Genomic DNA, 18,209 nt, shown 5'->3' with positions numbered 1-18,209 from the left:
CTTTTTTGTTTTTACACAAACAAAACATTCTGCCTTATTTCCCACGCCCTGCATAAAAAGTCTGCCAAAGCGCACACTCGCAATTGCAGCTGGAGGGCGACGCGACACACACACACACACACACACACACACACAGAGAGCGATGTGTGGATAAATGACTGAGATTTGGGAAATGCGCACGCAAGCACAGAATGCACGGCGTGACAGGATTATATAGGTCACCCGTTTTGGTGTGACACACACGGCTTCCACATTTAGCTTCATACTGGTTGAAAGTGTCCTTCCAAAAATATTTTTTTTGCTCGAAATTCTTATTCACAATGACATTGAGTTGTGGTGTTGTTTTTAGGGTAATTGTTGCATAAGCGCTATTTCGCACTGGAGTCCCGTGAGGCGGGCCATCTCACTCCCCTCCCCTGTGTCTGAAGCAGCTAGCATGGAAGCTATATGGAACCTTTCCCTCCGAGTGCACACAACCATGCCGTTGTCCACGCGTCCATCCGATAGCTTTTAATGTAAATGTCCCATCCACTGAGCAAAAGCGATATAAGCGCCTTATTCATTAATTCGATTCATTTGGGTGTGGGGCTGTGCAGTGCTGTGGGCTTTAAATTGTGACGGAGGCGAGCTGCTGCTGCTGTTCGACTTCGAGTCGCTGTCTATGGAGCAGTATAGAGTAGGCGTGGCGCAGCATTAGAAGGGCGCAGCAAATACGACATTGAGGGGTAGAAACCATCCCGGTCGCGTGGTTGATCTAACGCGTGTGTCACTGTGAAGGACTGGCCCCATTAAGTGAACGTAGTTGGCGTAGTAGACGCCAACATGACGATTCTGACGTAGGCTGTAGAGGTTGAGCAAGAATAGCGTGTTTGAGAAAAGTAATATTTAAACAGTAAATAAGACATTTTTGGCGAATGCAATGTAGTCTATATGTTTTCTGGGAGTGTGGCGAATTTATTTAGCATATAGAGATGTCTGGTAAAAGTGTGGTTTGGTCGGAGAAAGCTGTTGGATAAACGGCCATGTGCTTATGTACCCCTGTCTATTAGGGTAGCAGGATGGGCCTGAATAGATAGATAGATAGATTTCTTTATTTTTGTGTCATGCACCAAAGGCGCCCAGCCCACATGGGCTTACAGGACACACCATATCATTGCATTCAATATTGCATTGTGTACAATAAACAGATATGTTTTGTTGATATTCCCTTTTTTTTTTACACAAACAAAAGATTCTGCCTTATTTCCCAGGCCCTGCATAAAAAGTCTAAACTCAGTAGTGTGCCCTGCACATGTAGTAACGGATGGGTTATAAATTATTATAATACTGTACTGCACTCCTTAGTATTGCACTGTACTGTAATGTTGTCCTCTGTACTGTACTTTACTGTACGTCTTTACTGTACTGTACTGTACTGTTGTTAGTGTTGTTATTGTTGTTTTTCTTATAATGATTATTATTATTATTGTTATTATTATTACATGCATTATTGTTCTGATGTGAGCTTGTTTGTAAATGAGTGAGTTTACAAAGAAGTTTATTGTTATTATTATTATTATTATGATTATTATTATTAGTATTGTTATTGTGATTATTACATGGATTATTGTTGTGATGTGAGCTTGTGGCTGACTGACTATCTAGAAAATGAAAACATGGCACTTCATTTAAAATAGGTTACAGACCCCTGTTATATGCGCTTGTTTTGGGATTATTTTTATAGACCTATTTACTTGTTTCTATGAGACATGGCAACAGCAGCGAAAGGCATCCACGTCTTTCTCTTGTGAAATGCTGAGATTAGAAACGACCATAATTATTTCATTTCTCAACCTTAAAAAATAAATAAAGACATCTCCATAATCCTTGGGAAGTGTGTGTAGCAAAAGTAGTCGGCATTGTCATGGTTGAAAGTATTCATGCAACACTGACGCTGTAAGCTGTGTGATGCTAACGCGCTAACACCGTTAGCATGGTCTGTGTTGGTGAAAGGGAAAAGGATAGATATGAAACTACTGGCCAAAATAAATGTCATAAAAAACACAACACCTAAAATCGGAATGTGATGGTGACCTATTGAGCACAAACAGACAATCATGATTTGCTTGCTGGACCTATAATAAATTTATGTGCATTACATTTCCACCTCGCACATATAAATCAAGCCACAGTGCAGTCAGAGAGTAGTTCACAGGTCACACACAGGAGCAGTGAAAGGGGGAGGGGACTTGGGATGGCAGTGTAGAGTAGGCACGACATTGAGAGGTAGAAACCATCCCGGTCGCGTGGTTGATGTAACGCGTGTGTCACTGTGAAGGACTGGCCCCATTAAGTGAACGTAGTTGGCGTAGTAGACGCCAACATGACGATTCTGACGTAGGCTGTTGAGGTTGAGCAAGAATAGCGTGTTTCAGAAAAGTAATATTTAAACAGTAAAGAAGACATTTTTGGCGAATGCAATGTAGTCTATGTCTTTTGTGGGAGTGTGCAGGTTTTATTTTGCATAGAGAGATGTGTGGTGGAAGTGTGGCTTGGTCGGAGATAGAGCACGAATGAACGGCCAGGTGCTCATGCACCCCTGTCTATTAGGGTAGCAGGATAGGTCAAACTCTTGATACAATACCACGCACATACACACGCACACACGAGAGAGAGAGAGAGAGAGAGAGAGAGAGAAAGAGACAGATGACATGTGTTCAACCTATACCCAACATGCTTTAAACACGTTCAACCCATGGCGTAGCATGTGACAATTGTGACATGTCAAACTAGGGGATTTTCATGATTCTGAATCCATTCCAAGCATTAGTTTTGCACGAAAAACACTCCTTGGCCTAAATTCGGCCATAGCCACTTGCTCTCTTCTCTTCTGGGCATGATTCCATTGGGAAAAAAATAGAATGTCAACCTATTTCCGTTATTTATTATAAGATGGAGTATATAGAGTTTAAACCAAATAACACCTTGATGTTGCTATATCAGTGGTTACTGGTTCTCGAACGTATTCATGTCAAGGAACCACAAGATCATCTGTATTTGGCTGTGGACCACCTATTGTTCCAGCAGGGAACCCCAGAAACAGTTCGCTTTAAAAAGATTTTTCTAAAATAGCAGCTCTGCAAGCTCATAGCGTGGCATGAAGTGACGGGCTGTGGGGGGAAAAGGAAGGGACCAAGTACAGAGTATACAGACCGCTGGGGAGCCCCGGTATATAAGGTTAAATCCTGACCAACAGTATGTATACCACGTTGTGGCTTTATTCCATCTATCGCTCTTTCTCTCTCTCTCTCTCACTCACACACAAACACACAGACACACACACACACGGACGGATTATTGACAAACTGTCTGGCACTGTTGTCTGACACTGACATAATTCAACATGTTGGGTTTTTTTTGTTAATCAGACCACATGCACACACGCACACACACACAGATTCGTGGTATTGGAACAACATTGGGTTCTTCTCGGTCACGTCAATAAAGCTCGTTTGAATTTGATCGTGAAGGAGGAAAACAGAGAGGGAGGGAGAGAGAGGGGGAGAGAGAAAAAGAGAGAAGGGAGGGGGGGGGGTTCTGGCCAGGGGGCTCTGTGTTATCTGACCTAGAATAGTTTTTGCCCTCCAGTCCTCTTCATCATCATTGTCTCTTCCCTTCCTGCGCCTTCCAAGTGTTCTCTATAGCTTTACGTCTCTCCACGCACGCACGTACGTCGCACGCACGCACACACACACTATATATGAATCACTGAATGGTCTGATTATCAGTATACACCCCCACTTATAGAGACACGACAGACTGAAGAGGACACGCGTACAATGGCAAATGACACAGGAAGTCAAACAGAAGAGAGAACGACAGAAATGACAAAACAAAGAGAAGAACACACGAAAAGAGCAACGTCAATGAAACACACACACACACACACACACAGTCACACACACACACACACACACACACACACACAGGTGTGCTGTGCACCAGCTGTGCTGTGTTCAATGTTCCTGGATTCAGGAGGGCCTCGTCAGCATTCTCTCTGTGTCTCTCTCCCAGTTATACACATAGGATGTGGAGGGGGGGGGGGTGTATTAGACAAGACAGACAAAGGAACCTGACTACAGCAGCCAGTCTGCTCTGAACGAAAGAAGATGCACAAAAATGATAAAAAAGAAAAGGTTGCATGGAGGTTAACGTTCCAATTTCTACCTCCCCCTCGGGGTTGCCAGGTGTGTGTGTGCTCACATAGAGCCTTAGGCACAGATACACCCCTCTCCACTCATTCATTCTAATTGGAGCTTTCCTCTCCACCTGCGCCATGCGCTATAAGGATTCCTCCTCTTCCACTTGGCGGCAGACCCTCCTCTCCTTCCATTCCTCCTCCTCGGCAGGCCTTCTCTCTCCCCCTGAGTCTGCTCGCTCCTCTCCCCTCGTTTCTCACACGAGCATCAGTGCTTCGCAAATGTTCTCATGTGAAGGAACCCCAAATGTTTTATGTATTTGGATGAGGATTGTGGACCCCCATTTGAGAGGTGTTTGTGCCAGGCACCCCCATAAGAGAGGATTAAGCCCCGAGATATTTCAACCTTTTGTGAAAGATCACACCCGTGTGAACCGAGCGATGCAGGCTGCTCAACAACACCGCTGGCTGGCTGCTGTTATAGTTAAGGTGCTCAGTGTGAATGGACCTTTAGGCTCTGCTCAACAGTGCAACTTTAGGTCACTCAGCGGTATTGCAGCTGTTCGTACCCCAGACAGACAGACAGAGACACGCTACCAGTCATTGGAGCGGTTAGGCACTGCTCAAAAATAGCCAATCTCATTACATGTCGCGATGAGACATGTTATATAGCCTAAAATAATTTGGGGATCCCCTGGAACCCCCTTAAGCACCCCTGGGTGTCCCCGCCTCCACGGACCCCACTTTGAGAACCAGTGATGTGGCTGAACAGACTGGTGTGCAAAATGCAGCATTACAGGTTGGCATTCCGGCAGCGAAAAATGTTTTTTTTTTCTTCGGCATAATTAATATTGCATTTCTTTCCTCTGGTGGCGTGCATGAAAACAGCACATGCAATAATTCATAACATGCCGTTTCCTGAGCCGCGCTACTGACTGACTGATGTGAATTTGGGATTTTCAGACCAAAAAAGGCGGAGAGCGGCTGCCTCCCACAGTGTGATATATTCTCAGTTTTTCCATTCCAGTTAGAGCGAGATGAATATTTGATATCTTTTCTTAAACAGGTCCATTTGTCATATATTGCACCCTGGTCGGCAATCGCTGCAAAGGGGGAGACAGGGTCTCTTAACTAGACATTGTCCTGACGGTTAATTTTCTGACGGTATAAAATGGACCCATAAAATTAATTCTGAGGATTTAGCTGTGCACTTATTGAAGCTATGGAGCAATGCCATTGGCAGGTAGTTAGAGGCAAACTACACTTAAAGGTGTACCCACTTAAAGCAAACTTGTTCATGTCAAGGACCCCACTCCCCCTCCTGGACAACATTTGCATTCTGCCAAAGACTCCAATTTTGGTCGGAGCGATATGCGGCTGTATGCGGCCGCTAGAGGCGGGATCAACGCGAGACGTATGACATATTGAAGCTGTGCCACAGCGCAAATGTAAACACAACCTAACAAGACTATACAACGCAAAAGTATTATGGAGATATCAAATGTTTGTCCCGCTGCTTCCTGTTCATCGTTTCTGCTTGAGAGAGCCCAGATGCAGGCAATTGGAGGGAACTTGTCAGGTTACCACAGACCCCCATTTAAAAACATATGCCAGGGACCCCCATAAGAGAACGTTTTTACGGCTCTAGCAGTGACTCTCAACCCGTTTAATTTCAAGGACCCCCAATTTGACATGCATTAGTCTACGGACCCCCATTGAATGGCATTTCTAGCTCTGGGACCCTAATTTATATTGAGTGTACAAAATGGTACAGTGCAAATGGTACAGTAGTGTACCATGTGTACACTCTCAGAGTTAAAGACCCATATAAGGGTCCATTTGGTTCCAAACTATCATTTAGCTGGGGACCCCCTGGAACTCCTTCAAGGACCTCTGGGGGTCGCCGGACACCACTATGGGAACCACTGACTTAAAAGGGATGCAGTTCACTCCATAGAGTTATAAAACAATAGAGACGTCACCGAGAGGAAACACTGAAGCGGAATGGACATGGTGGCCGAAAGTAGGTAGCCTGCTCCAGCGGGCGGCCCTGGGCCATGCAGAGACATGAACATGCCGAGCCAATACACAACAGCGGCGGTGCTCCTTCATGACTCGCTCGCGCACACACGGTGCTCGTCTGTGTGTTTGGGCCCACCACGTTCACGTACTGTATGGCCTAAATGCCTCCCGTGAATGCACTCTGTTCCATTCCCGGAAGGGGTGAAAACGCACCGTGCACTGGGTGAGCAACTCAATATGCAAGTGGATGGGAGGAGAAATCCGGTGACGTCACTACCATGAAATCGTGCATTTCCCGTCAGTCAGTTGTTTGGATGGTCAGCCCCAGGCATGACCATATATGGGCTTAATATTGATGACACGTGATATCACGAGGCATGACCATATATGGTCATGCCTGGGGCTGACCATGGAGATCCCTGATGTCATCAATATTGGCCAGCAACTCTACATCTGACCTCAAACCCTTAGATCTTTTATAACTCTATGGTTCACTCCCAAGATTACTTATTTTGATTGTGTTGAATTATTTCACAAATGGGCATCATACTAGCAACAGCAGAAACCTAATACAGGTTTCCAAAACACATGTCATATCTCTGAATGTAGTATTTACCACACTTTCCGTGTAAATAATCACCAAAAAATATATTTCGATATGGTTTTTGCTGTTATTAAATTTTCATCCTGGATTTTCTTCAACTCATCAAGCATTCTTCTTCTTCTTTTGCAAGACATCAGACACCCAGCTCAAAGCAATGTCGTGGTTTTTGGATTCCTTCCTTCATTCACCGTGAAGCAATGCAACACAGATACATGGCGGCGGCAGCAGCAGCACGGCATCCTGGGAAACGTGTCTCGTTCGAGGCTTCCAGGTCATTTACTTCCTGGTTGCATCACTAAGGAATCGATTGTCATCATCCAGGGAATGAAGTGAGCTCCACAACCTGGCCATTTGCGACATGCACTGAAAATACGCGTGCACACGCACGCACACACACACCTATCACATCCTCTCTCTCTCTCTCTCTCTCTCTCACAAAATACATCCTTCAACCACTGACAGCCAGATGACATTCCTATCTAAACACTGGGTGACATCCTGCACTTGACAAATCACCTATCAAGCGGAAGTACGCGTGCGCTGGCGTTTAGTTTAGTATGCGGGAACCGCATGTAATTCCGACGGAGCATTAGTCCGACATGCGTCCGCATGTCGGACATGCGCTCCTAGGAAGAGGCGTTCAGTCACAGGGTAATCTGTGGTGATTAGCTGTGTGCATGCGTACGTGTGTTGTACGCGCACACACACACGCGTGTCTTCTAAATCCTAACAGTTTTCTAAAAGGCTATGTTTCTCTCTCAAAGGTACTCAAACTATTTCATGTCAAGGACCCCAAATTATAAGAAATCTTGAAATGTATTTGATAAGACAAAGTGATGTCTGAAAATACGTACAGTATTAACATGAATGCAATATATAGTTAAATTAGATCATGTGTAAGTGTAAGAACACTGACAGTAGTGCGGTCAAACAAGTCTATGGAGCAGCCATCTATGAAACATTACAGTATGGTGGGGGTGTGGGGCAATCCACTCCCTGCTTCATCACCCTCTCAGCTACGCTGTTCTTGGCTTAGACACATTTAAACGGAAACGGTTACGAGCCCATCAGGCTGTAGCCCTGTGTGTGTGTGTGTGTGTGTCTCTTCGTCGTCCGCACTGACACGACCAGCCGACTGTCCTCCAGGGAACGAACGCGCCGGGCTGGCCCCTCCCTCCCCTCAGGCCTCACGGCCAGATGACACGCACACACAACCCATCCAGCGCCACGTAAATCTCACGCTGACAAGCGCGGCCGGGGACGTTTCTTGGAGGAGGCATATATTTTCCCAGAATTTCCCAACAATCATGCAGGCGTCGAACAACAACCTCCCTGATGGCAAGTCTGTCAGCAGCCTGGGAGGCATGATGGGTAAAAAGACACTCCTTCTATACGCAGCGAGGAGAGACAAAGAGATGATGAGGTGTGTGTGTGTGTGTGTGTGTGTGTGTGTGTGTGTGTGTGTGTGAGAGAGAGAGGCAAACCTATTTGAGGAAGTAAACAACTTGATAGATAGAAGCTAGAGAAAGCGAGGGAGTAGAGAGTGAGAGAGAGAGAGCAGCACGATTTGTGAGCTGCTGTGATAGGAGGAGGATGTCAAATGGAATACAAGCACCGTAACTTTCAGTTCATAAAACGTCCCTAAACGTCATAAGGATTGGAACCGAGAGGTGCCTTCGACGTGTGTGGCCGTCCTAGCACACCCTCAAAGATACGGGGCGAGATAAGAATATTCAGAATTTTTCCTATTTTTTTTTTTGGCATTTCGCTTTTTGCTTGCCGTATGCTAACGCTCTGTGCAATTATTAGCTTGTCATTGACTCCCATGTTAGCGCGGCGGAAAGAATGTCTCGTATCTCCTAATCCAGGGCGCTCTCCGAAAGGATCGATATGCTGGCGCTGCATTTCTGCTCCTCATCTGTCTCTCCCACAAAATATGAACGCTTTTTGGAGCGTATATAAATAAATTAAGATGATCGGGGATTGTGAGGTCACTTTGTAAAGTCAACTTTTTTAAGAAAGTGTTTCCGGTTCATGGCTTTCAGAATAAAAGCGATCAGACAACTCTGGCACCCCCGGAGCTTCTATTTTGATGCACTTCCGGCACTGATTGTGTTAAGGAATACAAATCATTGTGTGTACACCGTTTATACCCTACACTTTTAAAATGTACCTAGTCGGTACATAGAACATCTGTTATATAAACAGAGCAACTAACCTTAATTAAATTACATTTGAATAAATTGCTCCTACTTTTTTTATACTAAGTGAATGCAAAAACATTAAATTACTGCTGTCCAACTTTCAAAAGTATAAAGCTAAAGTCTCCTGTATGGATGTATAACTATCTCTGACAGAAAATGTACAATCTTTTTACCCAAATACTGTTAATGTAACACAGCTCTGTTAGTCTGTTTACACCTTTATTTAATGCCTATTTATATCCAATATTTATATTTATTTATTTTGATTGTCTTGTTCCACTTCTGGTTTGGCAATGTAAACCTACGTTTTCTCCTTAAACAGACAGAGAGGGGATTGACAGTGAGGCCTGCAGGACACCAGATGGAGAGAGAGAAAATAGAAAAAGAGGGGGGGGGGGGTATTGAGGAAAATAAAGACAAAGAGAGAGACAGACCGAAAGAGCAAGCGATCCAAGGGGAGATATCAGAGTGTGTGTGTGTGTGTGTGTGTGTGTGTGTGTTGGCTCTGTGTCTGGAGGACTCTGTTTCTTGGCAGGATGCAATAGTGAAGCTTTGGCCAAAACCCTAATGGAGATGTAGGAAGCCACTGAGTTTGATCACTCTCACGTGTGCGCACACGCACTAACACACACACACACACACCTTCATCAACAACGCTCAGTCTCAGACTGCAGACAGAGCTGAGGTTCGGTCTCCATTAATGAATTCAAACCTAAGCACAAAATATCACCGTTATGGAAATACATGGTACAAAGTGAGCAAGAGAGAGCTGTGTGCACAGTGTGTGTGTGTGTGTGACTGTGTGTGTGTGCACAATAAAAAGTGGAGCATATATTCTGCGAGCTTTGCATGTGTCCTTAAAGTGCTTCACATTCTCCACAGTTAACCTGTGACCTATGTATTCAACACACACACACACACACACACACACACACACACAAAACTAGCAAGTCATTGAGCAGGGCTGTAGTAGTTGGTGGTATTGCACCATCAGAGCCGACAGGCTTCTTTTGTTTAAAGCGGGATATTTGGTATATAGTCTTTTTTATTGGCCTAAAATATTGTCTATATACATACAGTCATGAATCCACTTGCAGACCGGCTGTTAGTATTGGGCAATCTTTTTTATAGGGGTTTCTTGTGACCCTACCATTAACATCCTATGGCTGGCAAAAATGTAAATTTTTCCTTTTGCTTTAAGTAGCATGTCAAACCACTGTAGGGGTTTTTCATGATTCTGAATCAATTCCAAGCATTAGTTTTGCACAAAATACACTCCTTGGGCTAAAAGCAGCCAGCCACTTGTGCCCAAAATGTGCTGACCTCATCACATTTGTCATGATGTCTATGGCCGTTTTTAGCCCCAGGAGTGTATTTTGTGCAAAACTAATGCTTGGAATGGATTCAGAATCATGAAAACCCCCTAGTTTGACATGTCACATGCTACTTAAAGCAAACGGAAAGTTTGACATTTTTGCCTGCCATAGGATGTTAATGGTAGGGTCACAAGAAACCCCTATAAAAATAATTGCCCAATACGTTCAGCCCGTCAGCAAGTAGATTCATGAATGTATGCATATAGACAATATTTTAGGCCAATCAAAAAAAAGACTACTGTATATAGCAAATTGTTGTCCGATTGTTGTGGTGCTCTAACCTTCTCAAGACAAACACTGTTGTTTTCCTGATGCTCTGTGCTCTGCTCTGCACACCACAGCAAGCCATAAATCACTGCTCCATGCACATTACCACATGAAGACCTGAGGACCCTTCTACAAATGCCTTCAAAATCCGTAGTTCTCACACAAGATGTCAAAATGTTGAAAAGAAGAAAAAAATATATATATAGCAGATGTACAAGCTCGTAGCGTGCAGCACAAAGTGACACACACACACACACACACACACACACACAATATAAAATGTGTATTAAAATGTCAGTGATTTCTTTGTAGGCCTACATTAATTTTAAGTTATTTGTCAAAGCAAACAGAAATTTACAAATTGTAACATTCCATTGTTCAATGCAAAAAACACAATTCAATCATTAATCGCAAGGGTAGAGATGGATTTGTTTGTTGGAAGTTTGGAACATCTCCCTCATCTTGAGACACTCTCAAAAGTGTCACCTTGTCACTCCGTCCCAGACGGTGCTGTCACACACACGCCAGGTGCTTCCATCATAATCTATTGTCATCATTGCCCAGTATATTTCACCCACTTCAAATGCTATCAACCAACAATCACCAGTATTATATGTTCTTATCTGGACCATGCAGCACTCAACATCAATAAGAGCACACATGTTACCAACACAAACCTGTATGATGGAATGCCAAGGGTGAGCCAGAAAATAGCAGCCAGGAGAATGAGACTAACAGGACACTGCCAAAGACACCAAGAGCTGCCAGACAGTAAACTAGTGCTGTGGGAACCAGCACACGGGCACCGGTCACGAGGACGTCCCACGCTAACATACGTGGATGTACTCAAGAACGAAGCAGGAGCGCAAAGTACCAACGAACTGGTACTCCAACTTGATGTATGGAGAACCGGGATGACTGGAAACGACGATGGAGGGCTCGTCCGAGGACAACCTAGAGATGCAATGCAGCCAATATGGACATTTCCACATACTGCCTACCATGAGTAGGCGACTAGGAAATGCAGAAGTGAAGTTACTGCCAGTGCCGCCGAAGCAAAAACATCGTGAAACTGACTTACATGGCCGGTTAAGACTGATATGAGGTTAGGGGACTTACGTGGCCGGTTAAGACCGAGGTTAGGGTTAGAGGTTAGTAACAGTCAGACAACGCGACCAACGCCAAGTCAGACAATGGCTGACAACAACGTTAGTATGTGGAAATGTCCATACTGGGTGCAGTGCATGCTGTTGATCAGGGCTGATGACGGAGATTAAATCATCTCCGCTATATATTTTACTGGACGATAAGAGCCTACTCAGAAATCCATCTTCATTATGATTACCGGTACTGGTCAGTCAGTCCCTAGTGTACGTAAAAGCAGCTTAATGCTCAGAGACACCGCGATCGGCCTGGCATCGGCCAGGAAACATGATGACACTTTAAACGGCAATGAGCTCATGCACTATTGATTTTCCACTGTGGCGTGTTGCATCGTCATGATGTACAATTGTACATCCATGAGCTCTGTTCGATGCCAGCCAATCATTATGATTCATAACATGAGCCTTTCCACATCCTGCGTGCGTTGATGCGAGGGTATTGCGTGTGCGTGCATGCACCCATGGTCACGTCCCACTTATAGTATTTTGTCAAATTGAACTCGAACTTGACGAAGAGTCCAGAATCTCCAAATGGAGCCAAATGGATCAAAAAGTAGGAACTAAAACATTTCCCAAAAGGTAGCACATCCAAAGAATTTAATAAATGGTGGACAAAGTACATTTCCATTTATTTATTGGCACACCCCAAAAAGGAACGCTTACGTGTTTCGGCTATGAGCCTTCATCAGAACCAAATGGACCACCTTATGGGTCCATTTGGGACACTCTTTCGGAGTGCAATTAACACTGAGGATTTGACTGTGGTACAGTTCCTCTTTAAGCAGACCTCATGACTTTGGAATGCTGTGAATGGCACTCGGAGGCCTTCAGATGGTTAACTGCGCGTCAGTCGGTTCAGTTCCCAGACCATTCCCATAACATTAGCCTGCACTACAAACCTCTGACCTGCGACCTCTCCTGTTGTCCCACCAGTCCATACTAAATGGTGGGTTACAGACGATAACCATGTCATTATGAGGCGCGCATCGCGCAGCCTGTCACTCACACGTACACACTCCCTTCCGAAGGGGAGACACATTGTACAGCCCACCCAAGTGCAGTCACTGCAGTGGTGGAAATAGTACTCACATTTTCTACTTAAAAGTATCAATACTGCAATATAGAAATACTCTGATATAAGTATAAAAAAGTGGTTAATGTATGTTTTGTAATGATATTCTACAAAGTAACTAGAAACTTAGTTTTCAAATAAATGTAGTGGAGTAAAAGTACAATATCTGCCTCTGAGATGTAGTGGAGTATAGAAGTCAAAGTATTGGCAATTGGAAATACTCAAGGAAAGTACTAATACCTCAAAATGGTACTTAAGTACAGTAGGTAAATGTACTTAGTTACTTCTCAACTCTGCAGACGATAACCTTGTCATTATGAGGCACGCATCACGCAGCCCGTCAGTCACGCGTCCACACGCCCTTCCTTCTGACGGGGGAGACACATTGTGCAGCCCACCCAAGTGTGACAGAAGCCAAAACGCAATAAATCCAAACTATGCAATGCAAGACAGTAAACATAACTCACACGTCTCGGTTTAGATATATATATATACGAATATGAAAGCAACACTTAAAGGCAGGGCAACAGATCGTTTAAAATGTGGAAAGACCAGTAAGTATGTTATAATTTCACATTCTCACAAACAATAAATATGTATGTATGTATACGCACATTTTGGAGATTGGTGTTGCAACGGCTAAATCTTAAACACTCATACCATCAGTGTATAAATTACATTTCACCATTAACTGCAGCAAGGCTTCCAGAGCTTTTCAAGTCTACTGTAGCTGGTTTCAAATACAAGACATTAACATGTACATAATATAGGCAAATAAAATATATCTACCATATCTATATGGTAGATATGGACTAGTAGGCCTATATGCAAATGCTGAAGTTGTCCCATATCTGTCACATACAGTATCTGTTGTCCAAAACTATCAGATTGTAATGCCTGACAGACGTCTGGTCAGTTTAGTTACTATAAGCGGGGAGCCAGTCACCCAAAATTTGAGAGGACCTGTGATGTCATGACATACTTTTTGTTTTTTTATGTATTAATTTGGTCTGCTCTGCCGGAAAAAAAAGTTATGGTCATTTTTGTATAGACAACCAAAAACCAAATTTCATCATGCTTTAAGTAACATGTGACATGTCAAACTAGGGGGGGGTTCATGATTCTGAATTCATTCCAAGCATTAGTTTTGCAGGGAAAACACTCCTTGGCCTAAAAACGGCCATAGCCGTCATCACAAAGTGGTTGGTTGTCTATGGTGTGGTATACAAAAATGGCCATAACCTTTTTCCGCGATGTTTCCGGCAGAGCAGACCTCTCTGTGTACCTTAATGACCAAGTGAATAGATAAAATACAAATAAAAAGTATGTCATGACATCACAGGTTAATCTCTATTCCTTGAGCTTTGGGCCTGTGGCTATATATACACCTTCTGCATCCCTCAATTGTAGGATTTAATCCATTTAATTAAACTCTAATTAACACAATAAACTCAGTGGCCTCAAAATCAGATCCCTCACTTTCCTCTGTGGGTGTGTGTGTGTGTGTGTGTGTGTGTGAGGGGGGGTCCGGTGAGCTCGGCTCGGAGGGGATGTGTTGTGTTAAAGCACCTCGAGGCGTACACTGCTCACCGAAAAAACGCCTTCTCCTTTGATCTGCCAATCACCTATAGCTCCACCTCATTCCTTCATCCTCATCCCTTCACCCCTTCATCCTCACCACACAGAAACAACCACACAGCACCTGGTCCTGGCCTGGGCTGGGCAATTCACCGAAAATATATCGAAACCTACATTTAGAATAAAATAACCGACTTCATCTTGCTCATTAAGCGAATAACCGAGAAGCATTTTTTCGGTCATCGATGCAATAAGAGCCAGATAGGCTATACATAGAGATCCCATAATACTCACCTGGAATGACACGTGTTGTTGAGAAATAGGAATGTATGTGTTTTCAGAACCAGTAGCATTGTCAACAGACAATGTACTTCCAGAGTGGATTAGAGCAAGATAATAAATACCTATATCAGTCATAAACGCCTCTTTGCTTTGTCTGCGGAACCAACAGCAATCAGCTGTCATAACCATGGGCAACATGACTGTACACAACACATACAGCCATACACTACTGTGCAGAGAGAGAGAGAGAGAGAGAGAGAGAGAGATGCCTGAAGCATTTTTCACATTAAGTTGGTATGAAACTGTACAGTTCTTCATGTAACTCTTTAGACTTTGGGATCAGCCCTTGTTTTGTTATCCCCCCCCCCCCCCCCCCACACACACACACACACACACACACACACACACAGAGAGAGAGAGAGAGAGAGAGAGAGAGAAAGAGAGAACCGGGCCGACCCAGGCGGGTCATCCCTATTATTATAGCGGCCTGTGCTACAAACAAACAGCGTTGTGTTCTTACCTCAGTAGGTTGGGTAGCGGTATGGATCCGGAGGCTGAGCCCAGGTGGAGTCCTCTCCTCCCGGTCAGTAGTTTCTCCACCAGCGCCACATTGCCGGTCCGGGCGGCTTCCAGCAGCTCCTGCTCCTTCCCCATGATGAAGATGAGCCAAAAAAACACAAGCAAGTTTCACACGATAAAAGATCCGAACGTATCCGATCGAGGAGCGTTCTTCTGGGTCGGGGATACCCCTCTCTCTCTCTCCCCCCTCCCCCCCCGCCCAGCCCCACACCACCCCCACACCAGCCTCCTCCTGCGTTCACTCTGTGATGATGAGCTAGAATAAAGCCATCTGAGTGGAATGTTTCTTCATCCTCCACATCTGATCCAACAACAACACCGTCCCGGGTCCGTCCGACCGTCCGCCGACGCAATGCTGCCTGCAGACAGAGCGGTTCTGAAAGCCCCCTGTTCCGTTCCTTTCCGTTCAGGAGCGGCCCATTTCTCCAAACAAACCGAACTGAACGGAACCGTGTCGTTCCGTGCCGTGCAAATAAAGGCTGCAGACAGAGAGACTTTCCCCGCCGTGTTAAGTGCACCGAGAGAGACACACACACGCAGAGATCGAGGGAGAGAGACAGAGACAGTCTAGAGAGAGATCCTCCTCGTCTGACTGTTTAAAAACACAAAACAACAAAACGTCGCGTTCCCTTAAAGCTTCCTCCCCCGTATCGTAGCCTAATATCTCTCGATCACTGCTTTGTTGTCCCGTATAATATATATGGGAGTCTGGGTCCGCTTGGTTGGTTATTGTTGCCAGCGCTGCTTCTGGCTCTGGATTCTATTCCCCAGTCCAAAGCAAGCAGCTCGCTTTTCTCTTCGCTCGCTCGCCACTTTTCCAGCCCGTGTGTGTATGTGTGTGTGCACGCGCGCGTGGCGTGTGTGTGGGTGTGGGTGTGGGTGTGGGGGGGGCGTGGATGTCGCTGTTACACACCAACAGGAGGCAGGAAGGACTGGGTGCCTTTTTGTTGAGTCCATACAAAAGTCATATAGCCGACTGCGACTCCATCCATAGTATGAATGAACCATGTCAATTTATGTCAATACATGTCAACAAGCATACATATCTTTACATGTGTACAATGTGAAAATGATATCACTAGGCTATGTTGTGGCTTTTTAGATGCCATTGTTATCACGCCAGTGAGTGTATTTAGATGTAAAGCCTATTATTTTTGCTTTGCAGACTGGTGCATGATGGTGTCAGAGTGGGTCAGTGGATGCGCGTACACGCGCAGAACTCATGGTAGATGTGTTTTAATCTCTGTCCCTTGACAACCTGCGACACAGACACACCCCCTTGCTCCACCTCTCTCTTGTCTCTCTCTCTCCTCCACCTCTCAATTCAATTCAAAGGAGCTTTATTGGTATGAGAAAACGTACAGAATCTCTCTCTCTCTCTCTCTCGAATTCCCTAATTTCCAATAGAAAATAATAATAACAACACACACACACACACACACCCACACACACACACACACGCACACACACACACTGGAACCACACACACAGCTCAATGAAGTGTCTAGGCGTGAGCAAGTCAGCTAGTTTTCTAACTATCTTGATGAAAACGTTTGAGGAATTTAATTAGAAAACGTACCTTTGAGTCCTCGACCAAAATAATACCATATTAGGCCTATATCATAGATATTTTGTCGAGTGGTGGGATGGGATGAGATGAGTTGAGAGACTGCTGCGTCTTCAGGGTACTTGCAGATCTACAAGCTCACAAACAATGCTTGTCGTCAGTCGTGGGATCTGGTCTAGAGCCCGCCTTCCGGATCCGGTCATTTTGCCGCCTTAGAACTTCACCGGATCAGACAGAGCGACTGTCCCCCGCCCCGTCTAGTAAGTCACAACACAATTGACACAATATTTACACTAACAACATTATTAGTTTACTTTACCGCACTCAATGTTTTTCTTGTTGTCCTGGTCAGGTGAGTTTTCCCGAGAGAAACTTAGTTTAGATAGAGTTTACTATAGGTAAACTACCTTTCACAAGTCCAATAGGCCTATTATTTGATTTAAGAAAAATTAATCATTGAAGAATCAGCATAATGTTTTGGGCGATGCACGTGGGCTTTTTAGCTAGCTAGGCCTATAGTAGCTAGCCTACAAAGACATCATTCACATAATGTTTATTGTTGACAGTAACTTTGACAGCTGTTTGTGTTTTTAAAAACTAAGCTATAGCCATACAGGGCATATACATTTGTTGAGCCGATGTGACCATGGTTTATAATCAGTTATTGAAAAATAAACATTTGTATTACAAACAAAAGAAGGAAAAAAAAAAGAGAGAAAATAAATCCCATATAGTGACAGTGCATGATGGACTGTCGTTTCATGCTACTACAACAGCCTACTGTTGCAGTTGCATCTATAGCCACCTTCTTATCTAGCCTACAGATTGATTTATATCTTGGCTATATAATCTCAGAATTAATTGGTAATAGGTTGCAAGTAATTTATCAATCATTCTGATCAGCCACTGCCAGTGTAAATGCAGGACAGGTAGATCAATCAATTGATTGATTGATTGATTGAAATATTTATGAACAGTTTGCAGAATTACAGTACATTTCAAGCACAAACTCAATACAAAGACTGTTAACTGTGAGTGGACGACCCATTACACTTTTACAAGAGGGTCCACCTTGTTCAATTCATCAAAACATTTAGAGACATACAAAGGCCTATCTTATACAGTAAAAGAAAATGGCAGGAGTAGAGTGTATGGTGTCTAGCACATTAGAAACATGACTTGCACATTTCTATAGAACTATAAAAAGCTTGCTTTGTCTTTTAGGCAGGTGTCCAAGATGGCTCCACAACGTAAAGGCCCACCCCGCAAAGGAGACACGCCTATGAAGGCCGGAAAGGCCTGGAAAACTGGCAGTAAG

The 18,209-nt window shown here is 44.2% G+C and overlaps 1 protein-coding gene across 1 annotated transcript in view; it reads right to left on the bottom strand.

The window, feature by feature from the left end:
• anks1b (ankyrin repeat and sterile alpha motif domain containing 1B) overlaps positions 1-15,508 on the bottom strand; it is a 252,885-nt gene extending 237,377 nt beyond the window's left edge. The window contains exon 1 of the mRNA XM_080757040.1: positions 15,266-15,508. Within this exon, the coding sequence (XP_080613166.1) occupies positions 15,266-15,399 (134 nt within the window). The 5' untranslated portion in view covers positions 15,400-15,508. The remainder of the gene's footprint in view (positions 1-15,265) is intronic.
• Between the last annotated feature and the right edge of the window lie 2,701 nt (positions 15,509-18,209).

Source organism: Protomyctophum bolini (assembly GCF_963924005.1).
Source record: "Protomyctophum bolini genome assembly, chromosome: 23".
NCBI classification, from domain to species: Eukaryota; Metazoa; Chordata; class Actinopteri; order Myctophiformes; family Myctophidae; genus Protomyctophum; species Protomyctophum bolini.
This window is presented reverse-complemented; position numbering and strand designations above follow the sequence as displayed.